The sequence below is a fragment of the Phragmites australis genome, chromosome 13, assembly GCF_958298935.1.
Source record: "Phragmites australis chromosome 13, lpPhrAust1.1, whole genome shotgun sequence".
Classification (NCBI taxonomy): Eukaryota; Viridiplantae; Streptophyta; class Magnoliopsida; order Poales; family Poaceae; genus Phragmites; species Phragmites australis.
Window position 1 is genome coordinate 893,170 of NC_084933.1, and position 15,962 is coordinate 909,131.

The 15,962-nt window shown below is 42.7% G+C and overlaps 1 protein-coding gene across 1 annotated transcript; it reads left to right on the top strand.

Moving 5' to 3' along the window:
* The first annotated feature begins 4,333 nt into the window (after positions 1-4,333).
* Positions 4,334-7,929, top strand: LOC133888823 (arginase 1, mitochondrial). Its single transcript, XM_062329194.1, has 6 exons — positions 4,334-4,686; positions 5,993-6,152; positions 6,234-6,367; positions 6,612-6,821; positions 7,129-7,239; positions 7,509-7,929. The coding sequence occupies exons 1-6, from the start codon at positions 4,540-4,542 to the stop codon at positions 7,767-7,769; spliced, it is 1,023 nt and encodes a 340-aa protein (XP_062185178.1). The 5' UTR covers positions 4,334-4,539; the 3' UTR covers positions 7,770-7,929.
* Positions 7,930-15,962: the final 8,033 nt, after the last annotated feature.

Sequence of the window (15,962 nt, forward strand, 5' to 3'; positions counted from 1 at the left end):
CTTACAATAATAATCACACACATACATAGTGTACACGCGATACATCAAGAAGTGTGTTAGACACCGGCCATACGCAAAAGAATGGATAGTCCAACACGATTTTTCTAGTAGGAAGCAGGGCGTATGCAACAATTTATGTAGTTTTTATATATGGGAATTCATGCACGAATTCACCGAAGACACACCGCTCGAGGAGATCGATGTTGAGGTAAGCGATATATATATTGATGACTAATTTTCAGGTTTAATATGTATTCATAAAGATTGATTTCTTTAATTCTTGAAACTACAACTCCTCAAGCTGGCCACGGATCATCTCTTGCATATTGAAATCAACGTACTTCAAGAACAAATTGCCGAGTTCATCAATAACCATATCATTAGTCCAATTTTTGAGTACCATGAAATTGACTGATTAACCTCATTACCTCCATCTAACAAGAAAAGACAGAGTTCAGGCCTTTCGATTAGTAAGAAATCTTAAACTATTTATCCTTGTTGTAATGAAATTTGACATATATGCGGTATATATATGCTATGATAAGACTTGATATTTTATGATTTAAATTTATGTATGTTATGATAAAACTTGACGTTTTGTGAATTAAATTTATATATGCATGTTGATAAATATGCCGTACACTATTAACCGCAACAGCCAAAATTTGAAAATAGGCACGCCACGTTATTAGCGGCAACCGTCAAAATTTGAAAAGGGAGGGAAACCAATATCACTGCCGCATGATAAAACCAATTGGCACTAATAGTCCACCTATCACTACTGGTTGGAGCTACGAACCGGTAATGATGGAGACTTTCAGTGCTGATTATGGAACCGGCACTGATAGTCACTAACTATCAGTACCGAATAATCAGTAACGGTTCAATACCCACTACTGTTGCGATTTTGAACCGCCATTAATGACATGTTTTGTAAGTAATGTTATGATTTACACAATGTGTATTCAAAATTTTTGCATGCCGAAAATATTCAATGTAAAATTATTCTCATATCGGCCAAAATCATGGTATAGAACAAACATTTACACTTCAGCTAACGTCTCAAATAATTAGGGAAATTATTAAGAATCATAGAACCTAACTTTTGCCTTGAAAGCGAGATATCATGTATCGGCCTTAAATTGCATGAGATTTTTTCCACTCGTTTTGTTCAGAGAAAAGATCTCGTTCAAAATATGTTAGCCATTCGGCTTGGGGAATCTGGAGTAGTCAGTGTTTTTCTATTAGACTGATGGACTATGTGGCTCTCACAAGTGTGCGTGGGCGGTTGGAAGTGCAAGGGAATGATAAACTCTACTAGAGTATTTTAGCCATCCTCACCCGAATTTTTGTCTTTCCTTCCGCTATCACAGAAAACACTCATATAAGAATTAATCTTTCCCACGGTTATTTTAGAACCGTGAAACAAAAATGACCTTTTTATCTCTCACGGACTCAATTGAAAGCTGTGAGACACAGAGCATATGGCTTGAACACTCTAAAACCATGAGAGATAGTATCAATTTGAAACCGTCCCAGTTTATAAAATGTTCTGGAATTGTGGAAAATACAAGGGGCGTATCCTCTGACACGAAGAAGCAATGTCAACTGAATAAATACTGTAGCGATTTTACTGTATACTACTTTAGTGTAGCGATTTTACTGTAGCAAACAATCAGACACATCCATTTCAGATCTAACGGTTGATAAGAGATCAATATCACAGCTACTGTTCACCGGTGACATTGCTTTAGCAATGTTAGAGGATGCGAATCCTTGACTTTGACGGTTCCTGTCACCCATCTGTCAGAGACATCAGAGACATTCTTCTGCGCTGGGAATCTTAAAAGCCCTCACCAACTCCAGCATTGCCCTCACTCGACCACCAAAAACCTCCAACCATTCCCCATTGCCCTCTCAACATCGCCTCCCTACCGCCGTGCTCCGTCGCTGACTGGATCCTCGCCGCTCGAAGTGATGGATCCTGACTCACCAATTCATTGGCCGAGTTCGTCATCGTCCGAGAAGGAGGAGCCCATGATGGACTGGTGGGACTCGAAGGAGGACCTCGACCCCGATGAGCTCTACTTCTACGAGGGCGCTCCGCCGCTATCTAGCTCGAATGAGAAGGCGATGCCCCCAGGTTTGGATGCTGAGGAAGATGAGGTGGAGGGCGGCGACTCCAACGTGGAGGAGGTCGACAGCAATGCCGCCTCATAGGACCTCGACGTTGTGCAGGATCTCAAAGACTTGGTGTACTTCGAGGGCTCTGACGTCGAATCTAAGGAGGAGCTGGAGGAAGGCATAGAGGTGGATGCAAGGGGGCACGGTGAGTCCGCTCGCAGCTCCCGGTAGGTGCGATGCTACCACCACCAGCGGTGAATGATCTTGATTATCTGGGTCAACCACCGGGGTTCAAACCATTGGCAGGTGGTGATGCGTCGTGTGCAAGCGTGGTCAACTACGTGATCAGTGGCGGGCCGAACAAGCGTTGTAGATTGTTTTATGATTAGTCAGATGTAGGTGTCATGCTAATTCGAATTGCTGGATTTTATGTACAATCTGGATCTTTTTTAGAAACTGATCTTTCTTTTGGTAACTATAAAAAGATCAATTAGTAGCTAGTAAAACTAAAGATGCAATGCTAGCATATCTAGTGATCTTCTTTTGTGTATAATGAAAAGATTGGTCTTTATATTAAATTTAGTTCTATTTAAATTACCTTGTGTTATTATGTCAATGTATGATTTAAATTTGTAAGTTAATGTTATTTAAATTCATATGATTTAAGTTTCTAAGTTATTGTGTTATTGTTTTACTGATGTAGTAATACATTAAAAGCATTAAATTCTGCTATCATTGTTTGTTTCAGCTGACAGATTATGAATCATAATTCACAATCTCTAGCGGGACAAATAAGGCCTTAATCATAATCTAACTTGTAACAATCTAACCTCTAGATTATAACAATCCAACAATCTAGGTTCCATCAACTTCTACAGATTGTACAATCCAGCTTCTTATAATTCAGTTTTTTACAATCTAAAATCTATAAGTTGCTTTTCATAATCTCTAGCTGAAACAAACAGGCCCTACGAGTTCTTGAGTATAAAATTGAGAGGGGTTAGCTAGTGACCTGGCAATCCCCAAAATATTGTTTTTTTTACGCTCATTTAAAAACAAATCATCTTTTTTTGGCCTCTAGAACATTATAATGACAATCTCTGACGATATTACTATGACTACTCGTGAGGACTTATGAGCCACGTGAGATTAACGTTTCTTTGTAGTGTTCTCTTCCTTTTCTTTTTCAACTCCGGCTAGCTTTTTAGAATTAGGGTTAGAAATTTGAGGTCCGGGATTATGGTTTGGGATGTGAGGTGGGTTTAGAGGGAAGATTGTGGATGGTGGCCCAATGATGCAGCAAGGCGTCGTCACTGTAGGTGGTAGGAGGGTGGTGGGCGTGGTCAGCGGTGGGGGCATCAATGAAGAGAGGGAGAATTAGTGAGGGAGTGGACTGCGCCGTATCGGGCAACTGGAGTTGCCGAAGCCAAGGGAGGAGGGCGGGGTGAAGGCAACGACATGATGAGGGGAATCAGGTTGAGCAACAGCAGCAGTGGAGAAGAAAGGTGAGAGGAAGAAAGATGAGGAGGTGCCGAATCAAGAGTTGACCCAGATAGAACGTCTAAAAAATCGGGTGTTTTGGAGGGCTATAGGAAAAGACCAAAGAAAGGAACAAGAAGCGATGTTTTAGAGGGCTAGAGCCAGTCCTCAAGTGTTAAATTAGGATAATTGCTCTCTTGAGCTACCAATATGTATTAGTTCATCTAAATAGTGTTAAACTAGGATAATTGCTCTCTTGAGCTACCAATATGTATTAGCTGATCTAAATTTCAGTAGGTACTAAGAGTTCAACCATATATCCTTCGAGAAGGGAGTTGGCAAGAGTGGTAAGGTTTATCCATCCATGTAAGACTTCCTAAGAAAATGACATTGCAGTATAATGGCAGTGCAGATTTACGCAAGTTTTGAAGACGAATAAATAATTGCCAAACTCATCCAACACGGACAGTTTTTTACATATATTTTTGCAAAAAAACGATTTCGTTTCAAACCAAATTTTACTTTTGGCAAATAATTGGTTTCGTTTCGCGCTATTTATAGATAATCCTTGCTGGATTCTTGCTTTGGCTAGTCGGTTTCATCGTTGCCTTGGCATTTTTGTTACATTTCGGAGGAAGAAGATGAACCAGTACGACCACATTGCGACATTTAGAAGGAGGGAGACGACGTAATTTTACCGTCATAATAGACCTTATGTGTCAGTTACCTATATGATGAGATGGCTGGAAGGGAAGCGAAGGGAACGGGAACGCCACCGCTGTACGTCTCCTCCATCTCCCCCTTCGTGCCTTGCGTGCTTTTCTTTTCTTGGTCGCTGCCTGCCGCCGTTCTCGATCGCGAGAGGGAGAGGAGAGACCCAGTGCAGGGTAGATTGGGCTCCGCCTTTGGATCGAGAAGGACGGAGGGAGGGAGGCGATGGGCGGCGCGGCGGCGGGGACCAAGTGGTTCCAGCACCTCCAGCGGCTGAGCGCGTCCAAGGTGTCCGCGGAGGCGGTGGAGCGGGGGCAGAACCGCGTCATCGACGCCTCCCTCACCCTCATCCGCGAGCGCGCCAAGCTCAAGGTTCGTGCATCCGCCCGCCCCCTTATCCTACTGTCTCCGCTTCCTTTTTTTTTTTGTTAAAAGTCCCTTCTTTTTTTGTTCATCTGTCTCCGCTTTCTTTCCCCTGATCCTACTGTGTTACTGTACCCACTGCCTGTTCTTCTAAATATTCAATTCCATGGAAATATGCGATTCGATTCGATTGGAATTCTGTTCTGTTCCGCATTTCGAGACCATGAACGACTATGAATCAGTAAAGCTCTGTCTTTCGTTTCGTGGTGGAGACTGACTGTCAGTCAGTACCGATGGAAATCCAGACGAGTCTTTTTCCCTTTTTTTTTTCCACATGTGGTTGTCTGGACTGAGTCCCTAATCAATTGTGCTGCAACGACTGCAGGATTGCCATATACTGGTAATACAGTTGAGTAAACAAATCCATTCGCTTTCGCACGTAGTTAACAACAATTTGTTCTGCGGCTATTTCCTCCTTTCTAGGCATTGTGTACGCCTGCTTCAGTCCAGAATGGCTACTGATCAGAAGGGAAGATGCTTGCATTTATCAAGATTGAAGTGCTGCTGCTACTCTTGTGTTTTCCTCTGTTATCGTCTCTGAACGCACTGCAAGAAGCAGCATGACTAGAGTTCAAAATACACCCGTATGCCTTCAGCGCTGCTCCATGTGATCGATACTGTACAGTTTGGTCAGCCCGTCATTAGTAAAATGTAAACACCAGTTTCTTGCGTTTCTGAACCGTGAAACAATTATACATAGAGTATTTCTGAATGCTGGACTTTCATTTCACCATTTGAAATAGTAATCTGATCTGATGCCTCAGTATGTTTTGGAACTTATTTCCAACTTAAGGAACGGATGAGTCTTTTAAGGCCTATAACACAGTTGTTTAATGTCAACATGAGTTGGATATTGTCAAAGCCGACCACATGCATACAGGGGCCACGAATCCTTTCTTCAGCTGGAATCCAACACCCTGGTATTTTAATATAATGTTTTCGTTGAACGAAGCAAGTAATGCATCATATGTAATCATGCCACAACCTGAAGAAAGAAAATGCAAAAATGGAATAAACAGGGCATAATTTCCTCTTCATTTCTAAGTATTTGGCTTTGTTCCAGTTTATAATTAAATCTCAAGGCTCATTTATAGTTACATCTAAGTGCGACAACATAAACTTTTATGTAACATCTGTAAGAAATAGTTTATCTTGCATACCGAAGAAGTGTAGGTTAGGATACAGTATTGTTTTAATTTTTAAAACGCTTCCTACTCTTCTGCTAGTCCTGATGTGTGTACTCATGCTTGTGCAGGCAGAGTTGCTTCGTTCTCTGGGTGGCGTGAAAGCTTCAGCATCACTCTTAGGAGTCCCTCTTGGTCACAACTCATCCTTCTTACAAGGGCCTGCCTTTGCTCCTCCCCGCATAAGGGAGGCCATATGGTGTGGAAGCACAAACACTAGCACAGAAGAAGGTACCATTAATACTACCAAACTGTATATTAACATCTTTTGTGTTACAAACATTCACAAAAAATCCTTTTTGTGTTACACAGGCAAAGAACTGAATGATCCTCGAGTGCTAACTGACGTTGGCGATGTCCCCATACAAGAGATTCGTGACTGTGGTGTCGAAGATGACAGATTGATGGATGTAGTTAGCGATTCTGTCAAAACAGTGATGGAGGAGGTAAGCATATTATTGCATGATAATTGCATCGTAATTTATTTGTTAATTACACAAGATATGTAGTTATCATTAACTAGTTTACCATTTGAACTCTATTTTCAGAAATTGGGAAAAGGGTTGTGATACTGTTCTTTGATAGTCTGGGTAGATATTTGCTCCAACAATCTAAGAGCTGTTCAAGCAGAGTGACAAGTTTTCTTTTTATGTTTTCCATATTTACTGATTGTGGTGTACCATTGTATAGGATCCTCTTCGACCATTGGTGTTAGGAGGCGATCACTCAATATCTTATCCGGTTGTTAGAGCTGTGTCTGAAAAGCTTGGAGGACCTGTTGACATTCTTCATCTTGATGCACATCCAGATATATATGATTGTTTTGAAGGAAACATTTACTCACATGCCTCTTCCTTTGCGAGAATTATGGAAGGTGGTTATGCCAGGAGACTTCTGCAGGTGTGTTGTTTTGTGTCAGAGTACTGAGTTCCTGTAAAACTACTATTCAGTGAAGTGATCATAATGTTGCATAGTTAATACTTTGGAAAATGTACCGTAGGAAAAAAGCTTCCAATATCCATCTATTTTATGTCCACCTGGATATCACAAAGCTTTTACCATGCTAAAACGGCAATAACTTTTCTTTTCATGAGTAGGGATGAGGTAGATGCCCTGGACTAAGCTTTTGCTTCTCACCAGTCAATAGCATGAATACCATTTTCTTATCCTGCTTCTGTGTCCTTATCTTGATACCGATGGGTTTCAGGTTGGAATTAGATCAATAAACAAAGAAGGACGTGAGCAAGGGAAGAGATTCGGTGTGGAACAGTATGAGATGCGGACCTTCTCAAAGGACCGGGAGAAACTTGAGAATCTGGTATCTCACTTTAACATAATCATGGTGTATTTTGCCTGAGTAATCTTTTCAAATTGACACAAATATAGGGGATACTTGTGGGTCTGTCCAACGGTTCTGCCTGTTGTGACATCTCAAAAAATTTCAGTTTAAATTGTCAACTTGAATTGATACTCGCAATTAACGATTCGAACACGGTAACCTTGGTTTTTCTTGAGTCTCGTAATTGGCAGATTGTTAATGATCTAAACCTGTTCTCACCCGTTTTTCCTTCTTTTTTCACCCTGCAGAAACTTGGGGAAGGTGTAAAGGGTGTGTATGTCTCAGTTGATGTTGACTGCCTTGATCCGGCATTTGCTCCCGGTGTCTCTCACATTGAGCCTGGAGGCCTCTCATTCCGTGACGTGCTCAACATCCTCCAGAATCTGCAAGGTGATGTTGTCGCCGCAGATGTGGTGGAGTTTAACCCACAGCGCGACACAGTAGATGGGATGACAGCTATGGTCGCCGCGAAGCTAGTCCGGGAGCTCACTGCTAAGATCTCTAAGTGAGCCAGTGAGGATTGCACCATTTCTCTTGAAGCAGAAAGTGGAGTTTTCAGGCTTATTGGTTATTGATCTTGGTTCCTGTGTATCAGGCACGCAGCATTTTACATGCGACAAACTTATATTAACTAGTTCGTAATAATATTGAAAAACTTCTCGCCATTTACCATGTGCTCTTGTGATTCTTGGTTGTGTATATGAAGGAGACTAGAAAATAGCTTGGTGCGCCAAATTGCCTGTCGCCGAGGTAGAAGTGTGCAATAAATCTATAATTATAATATTTTGAATACAAATATTTTATGTTGCATTATGTGTATTGTTTGTTAAAGATGCTCAAACTGCAAACAACTACTTAAAAGCTAAGTAAAAAATTAGTCATACCCTATAACAATCAATGTGGTATATATGGTCCATGAAGCACGTAAGTACGACCCAGCTGGAAAAATGCTGTAGGAACAAATTCTGATATTGATTTTTGGAACTGTACAATAAAGTGACCTCAAGCACCGGGTTAAGCGATGAAGCACAAATGACATCTAGATCATGCAGGAGCTTCTCAAAGTACCTATTTGCCTGAAACATTATAGATCCGTATTACTTTTGAAGCTGCAAAAGCGTACCCAGAAGCAAATCTGTAAGAACAAAGAAATTTAAAGTGTAACTTAAGGCGGGATTCTGAACTTACATCGCTCCAGCTAAGTACTTTAATAGCATGTGGCAGTGTTGGACCCAGAAGTTCGTTGTTTAAGCTAACATTAAAGCCAACAGGTCGACAACCTGATGCACTGGTGCAATTTTCATCATCATTTTATAATGTAACGTTGGATTGAGACCACATTTCGCAAACCAGTTCATGCCTAACCAGCCATGTTTCTGGACAGCAGGCACATCGAAATGCAAGCAGCCAGAGCAAATTACCGAGGACTCACCAGTGCAGGATGGACAAAAGAGACAACGCAGCAGCGACGACGCCTCTGGAGGGGCCATCGATAACATGCATGGCCAGCTGATCAAGATCCTAGATCGGAGCAGCCCTGATGGTGGCGGTGCAGTAAATCAAAATCAACCGGACAGGGAGCAGAGGAAGGACCAAGTGAGCAGCTTGCTTGGTGTGCTTGGCAAGGTCGTTGCTACCCTCTACAGAATTTGTGATAAGCTGTAGCCGCCAACCCGCAACTGTATGGCTCGAGCATAGTAAATAATTGCTGAAAAAACAAATAGAGAATGGAAAAGAAATCTATTTATGAGAATGTACAGACTGATTTACATAAGGAAATCTGAAAATTGTAAAGGAAATACGTTAATAAGAGACCTCTGTACATAATAAACCAAGAAAGGACTTAGCCTACGTTCAACATATATCCTGCATGGCAAAAGCGGTAAAGGATCTACGTAACTGGCTTCTTACAGAATATAGAGAAGTAACAACACACTACAAAGCATAGAAGTCCTCACATCTTTTAACTCCCAATTGAACCGAAGGTCAGGTCTGTCTGTCCCACAATGATTCATTACCTCATATATCTCTTACCTCTTGAAACATTTGTTATATAAATTGTTCAATCACTCATTCAGTCAACATGAACAACAGTATCAGCTTAAGAAACAAAGACATTTTCTGAATGATGAACTAACTAAGAGCTTGACTACTACTATCTAATATGCAAGAGTGAATGAAACAATTAGCCATCATAGTAACAGATTGCATGGTATTTTTATAATTAAACAATGAAAAAATGCGTTAACAGTAAGTGTTGATATTTGTTGGTCGAGACCATCTTTGGTGAGAAAAAAGAGCAGATAGAGTTTCGGACCAAATCATTTTTAGCCTAAGGTGCATTGAAAAATATGCAATGGAAAAGAAAACTTTGATTCAAAACTTGGCAATGGCAATGATGTTACCCTCAAAATAGTAATCATAGTCAACAGACTAACAATGGGTTGTATATGTATATATGCATCAGTTTATCATTTTACAATAGTTAGTGAGATTAACTGCTTCTTGATTGCATTAGATTGCTTGAAACATGGAGTACTATACAGTGAATGGGGGTTCAAAAAAAAAAGGAGAACAAACTAACAGCAAGTAGCATTCCGCCGCACAACAATTCAACAACGCATCGATCAGGATGAAATTGCTTGGATTCGAGTCCTCGTAGCAACGAAAGCATACCGCATAACAAAATGAACAATCCACAACTCATCCGATCGATACAAGGCTTCCTTACTAGAGAAGGAAAGCGCCGATCCATGCCTAGATGGATCTCCATTGCGTGCTGGAGAGGGGATGAAGGAAGGAGGAGAGGTGGGCCAGGATATACATCGGGCAGGCCATAGATGGATCCCGTGTATGGGGTTCTCAACCGCCACTTCCTCCGCATCTGGATGCATGGAAGTTAGGGATGCCACGGCGGCGGAGGAGGTGGTGGCAGGGAGGCGAGCGTAGGGAAGACAGAACAGTGGCAGGGGAGACGGCAGGAGAAGGCTGAGGGGAGGCGCCGGAGAGTTGAAGGTTGCATAGTGAGGCGGAGGAGATGTTTGAGGAGGCGCGAAGGCTGATATGCTAAGAGTTCTCTGGATGGTGGAGTTCTCTACAAGGGGCTGAGTGCCGGCCAAGAGATCGGACGGTTGTCAGCTGCTGCAGCTCAAATCCTATGGTTGGGAAACCATGTGTCGACATGGATGCCTTGGGATGGTGAGAATGCGACGTCATTTAGATTAGTAAGATTGGGATACAACATGCCTTTCTATTGATCTTGAATGGTATTTATACATTTACAAGGGTGGAGGGAAAATAATCCTATGAGATCTGGTCTCGTGCATTTAAGGGTTGGACCCAATTTATGGTGTGACACATGATATTTTATTTTCTTCTTTGTTTTCCCACATATGATTTTCTCTGATTTATCCATACGTTTTATGGCAACTTACGCCACATGTCACATCATGAATTGGGTCTAACCCTTAAATGCATAAGACCAGGTCTCATAGGATTATTTTCCAGGGTGGGAAAATGCACGTTAGCTCCCAACAGAGCTCTAATCCTACGTGAGGTGAGCCGTGGGAGCGCGCACGGGAAGCGGGCGTCGTGAACGTGGCCAGCGCATGAACCAGTTGCGGATATCGAATAGGAGTGGAAAATGGATAGCAGTAATCAGTATTATCCTATATTTGTATCCACGAAAACACGAAAGTGGGGAAAATCCTCATCCGACTATCAAATAGATACTAATATTGATATATCCGTATTCTTTTTTAGGATACAAATGCGGATGTAGTATCTGAAATGTTATCGAATGTGGATGTGGATATGGATACATCCGTATATAATAAAACACCTATATGGAATTTAGGTAGCAGACCCACTCTATTTCACTACATTGTTGCTTAACACTTAGGTTATCTATGCCACTAATGGAAGTAGGAACAAATTGAAGTTCACTTTAATGAAAAGCGGTGATTTCTAGACACTTTAATTTTTATGTTGTCAAATGTCAATTTTTTATGACTCATGAGGCCTACAAACAACTAATATATGTTCTTCTCTATGTTTAACTGTTGTCATGCTCGTGTTATATAATTTTTTTTTGGAGTTGTCATTAAAGCCGAAGGTATTTGTATACTACTAAATCGAGTAGATATATTAGGATGTGGATTCAGATTTGAAAACTCCGATTCGTATTCACATTCGAGGATATTAAGATATGTATTCATATTAAAATATGGATAGATATGTGGAAAATGTACTATTTGAATCGTATCCAATCCATTCTAGTCATAGAGTTGTCGTTGTGGCACCTTGACGAGCAACGCAGGCTGGCACAACAGAAAATGCAGTCCATGCACTAACACCCTCCTGTAGGCAAACCTTGAGCATCGCCAATGCAAAGGCTGGACCTGAACTCAGAGAGTGTTATCGGTTGACCCTCAGTGAAGACGTCAACAAACTACTGGGTGTTGGGAACATGTAGAACACAAACGTCGTTGATGGAACTTTCCCACGAATGAAGTGAATATCCAGTTCTATGTGCTTTGTACATCAGTGATGGACTGGGTTTGGAGACATGTACACGGCTAAAATATTGTGCATAGTAGACTATGTTGCTTTTCCGATGCTACAATGAAGTTCGTTGAGTAGCTGCTGAAGCTAGTAGCATTCGGTGACAACATTGGTGCTGGCATGATACTGTGCTTAGGCGCTCAACCTAGAAATGGTTGGCTGTTGTACAACAACACAAGTGTGTTGCCGATGAAGACACAATACCTGACGTGGAGTGCCACGTGTCCGGGCATCTGGCCCAGTCCGTGTCTAACTATGCGGTGATTGCCGTTGATGGAGAGCCGTGTGGATGAAGGCTAAGAGTCATCGCTCCATGGACGTAGCACATGATCCTCTTGAAAAGTGCCATCTGGATGTCACTGGGATTGTGCATATGTCAAATATTGCATCGCACCCGACCGCTATGCTCCTATATGCCGTGGTGTCACTGAGTACTTAACATTTTCGCCTTGGTGTTGACTGGTGTGGAAATTGGTTTATAGTTCCGCATTCCATCTTTGTCCAGTAGCTCTTTAGTGTACTTTGCTTGAGAAATAAAGAAGCATGAGGCGTCATGCTTCACTTTAATGCTGAGGAAGTAGTAGAGATCACCCATGTCCTTGATCGTGAATTCCATGTGAAGACGATCAATGAGGTGTCGAAGAAATTTAGGGGTGGAGGCGGTGAGGACCATGTCATCAACGTACAGTATTAGGCATGCCATGTTGGATGCATTCTTACCGATCATCTTTGTCGATGATTGGTAAATTGCTGATCTTACGAACTTGTAGAATAGATGAGGGATGCTTAGGGTATACGAATGAAAGGAATACACAGAGGTGTTTTTATATAGGTTCTGGCCCCCCTTAGGATAATAACCCTATGTCTTGTTTGTTTTGTATTGATCTCTAGACTATTACAAAGGGGGTGCAGGGCTAGCCTAGATAGATCTAACATAGTCGGGCGGCTTCCTTGAGAGTAGTCAAAGAAGATCTAGCTGCGAAAGGCATGCAGAGCTTCCGCAGGCACGCGTTGGCTTCTAATGACTTGTAGAGAATTCTTCTCACTTGTCCTCCGCACGATCCCTAGGATCCGTATATATAGGGGGTGTTATACGTCTTCTAGAGTCTTCCTTCCAATTCTTGCAGATAAACTTCCCTGTATACAAGATATTCTGTGTGTCTGCGGACAATTTTCGTTCATCCAGAGATTCCCTTCCTGGGGATAGAGATATACCCTGAGAATAACATGAAACCATAGGGTATCCGGATATGGTAGTTACCCACTAGTTATTAGCATGCCCCCACCAGTACGTGAAATGAGGCTTTAACGATAGGTCAAACATTTGGTCACCAAAGATAAGCATTTTGACTGACCGTGTCTTCGAGTAGAACTCATGTATTAATTAGGGTTATGTGTCCAATCAGATTCTTGGGGTCCTCATGTCATCTATCTGGGATTCTGAGTGCCTCTGAGTTCACAAGAGAGTCCTCAAGAAGGTATTTCACCTGAGTAGGATTCCTGGGTCACCCAAAAAATGTCATTCCATCCTTGCGAAAGGACAAAGAAGATATGATTTTTTGCTGGTCGGGTTTAGAAGTTGGACTATCGCAGCGGAGATTTTATGTGGTGGTGAAGAGATTCTCTGTCAAAAAGAATTGCACGAGTATGGCGAAGCAATGTCCCGTCCCTTCAACTACCCCACACTCTTTGAAAAACAACGAGTAATGGAGCGCGCCAAGAGACCGCCTCTTTGTTCGCGCAGGTCAGCTGAAAAGGCGATTTTGACATTCGTCTGGCACTTGGTTGCCCATGAACCATTATGAAGCCACACCTGGCATTTAACGCCCAAAGATGGAGAGACACCGTCTCCTTGACCTAGTAGCCTTTAAAAGCCCCTGAGCAAGGAGGCTGCACTGCACCAGACCAGCACTCGACCATGGAAACTCCACTCTCACGAGAGTACTCTCCATCTTTGCCTTGTCACTCTAAACATGATGTTCTGCAGAGCTCTTCGAGACCCTGGAAGCCATGGCCTAGGAGGGGACTCGAATATCCAACGTTCGGTAGCAGCTCGGCACGACCCTAGACATCTTCCAGGAGGCGCTCATAGGTGGTTGAGCACCTCTCTAGCCAAGTCAAGCGGGGCACAGAGGAAGCGATTGCCTACATGTTGGCCATACTGAAGGCCCACTACCCAAACATCGACACCGATATTCTCTAGGAGGGCTTCAGGGAGGAGTTGGATGAGTTGTCGGAGCAGAAGGTGGAGGAGGTGATCGGGATGGCCAAGGCTTTCATGGACGTGATGGACCATGGAGTTGGGTCCACACCATAGAATTTTTATCCTTTAGCGTATAATGAAGAACTTGGTAGCTTGTTAGACTTGTAGGAATTTTTTTATCTTAAATGCTTTTGCATTTGATGGGTGAACTCGGTACTAGATGCATTCGACAACATATCATGATTCCCTTACTTCTTCCTTTAATTAGTTTAGGACATGTTAGCTATTAGTCGGAGCGCTTATTATGGCCGGCCTTAGGTCCGCTTGAGTGGGAGGTGTCGTAGCCCCCAGTCACTCGTGAAATGCAATAAGGAGCTTTTTCGCAACCCTGAGTTCACAATGTAACGATCATTCCCTTTTGGTTGGAATTGGTTTTCAAAGAATACACAATATGTTATTTTCGGTTTCCAATACTAACTACCTGTTAAGCCCTCGACTGTCTACCTGGAAATGTTTTCCGAGTAGGCAATCTAAATAGAAAATGTAATGAAGAAAAGGTAGCTCATATTGCCTTTGAGTCGAGAAAAACCTTTCACTACCCTGGGTGCGTGTGTGGGACGATGGACCCAAGAAGCGACTATCCTGTTGTCAGTTATGAGGATGCATGAGAAGACAAATAAGGTAGGAAAAGAATTCAAGCGACTTCCTAGGCAATATGATCTTTATTATTACAAAGGTACTCTAATCACTTACACTTAGGACTTACAGAGCTAATTGACGACCGACGAGCTATTGTAGACCTAATATCTTAAATCTAAATGACACAGACTAGATTAAGCTTATAAGCAGGGACCCTATTACATCATGGGTAGCGTAGGTGCTATTACATGGGTTTCAGATTAGTCTTGGAACCAAGCCATCGAGTTTTTGGGTTTGCATCTCGAGGCACTGTGGTCACAGTCATGACTAAGGCTTCTAGTTCACCTTGATCCTTGAGCTCTTGGATTCTTTGTCAGTTTGATGTTGAGACACCATATCAAGACTCCTCTTGTCATAATGGAGGCCTGCTTTTGGGCAACCCTAGATGGTGATAACCCCTTTGGGTCCAGGATCTTCACACACTGGTAAGCGTAGTGTGCGGCAGCCATAAACTTGGCCAGAGTTGGTCGTCCCAAGATTGGCGTTGTACGCCGTCTCGAAGTCGACCACGTCGAACAAAAATTTCTCTATCCGAAAGTTGTCTTGCTTCCCGAATGTGACAGGGAGTGATATCTGGTCGATGGGAGTGGCGACGATCCTGGTACTATGCTATGGAAGGCTTGCATAACTGGCTTGATGGTAGATTAGGAGACCTGCATCCCTGCGAGTGCGCCTGCGAAGAGGATGTTCAAGGAACTACCTCCATTGATTAGCACTTGGGAGACTCTGCAATTGTTGATCGTAGGCTCAACCGCTATCAGGAAGTAGCCTGACCGTAAAAAGTTCTATGGGCAGTCGTCCTGGCCGAAGGAGATCTCGACGTTCGACTGCATAATGTCCTGGCGACCCTTGGGTATGGTAGCTAAAATTTCTCAGGACACTATCTTGTAATTCTCCTTAGACTTGTAGGACGCCAAACCACCAAACATGTGGTCAATAGTCCTCTCATCCAGTTGGAAAGACATCGGGTCCATGTTGCTCTCGCTACTGCAACAGCTGGAGTCCCTGCTCTGCACAGCAACCTGGGTCTTCTTTCCTTTGGCCGCTTTGTTGACCTCTATTTTGACCATATCCTTCCAGAGGCAGCACTCGTGGAGGCTATGGTTGTCGGTCTGGTGGAGGTCGCACCAAGGCTTATTGTCATGTTCACCGGAGCCTGATGTAAAGTTCTTGCTTCGGCATGAACCAGCACGGTTGTCAGGACAAGTATCGGGCAAATATGCAAAAACTTCGTCAG

What these genes read in the sequence shown, in the direction of transcription:
- LOC133888823 (XM_062329194.1), top strand. Translation starts at nt 4,540, where the DNA reads ATGGGCGGCGCGGCGGCGGGGACCAAGTGGTTCCAGCACCTCCAGCGG. An exon ending in AAACACTAGCACAGAAGAAG is followed by an intron (nt 6,153 to 6,233) that starts GTACCATTAATA and finishes TGTGTTACACAG; the next exon opens with GCAAAGAACTGAATGATCCT. An exon ending in TCAAAACAGTGATGGAGGAG is followed by an intron (nt 6,368 to 6,611) that starts GTAAGCATATTA and finishes ACCATTGTATAG; the next exon opens with GATCCTCTTCGACCATTGGT.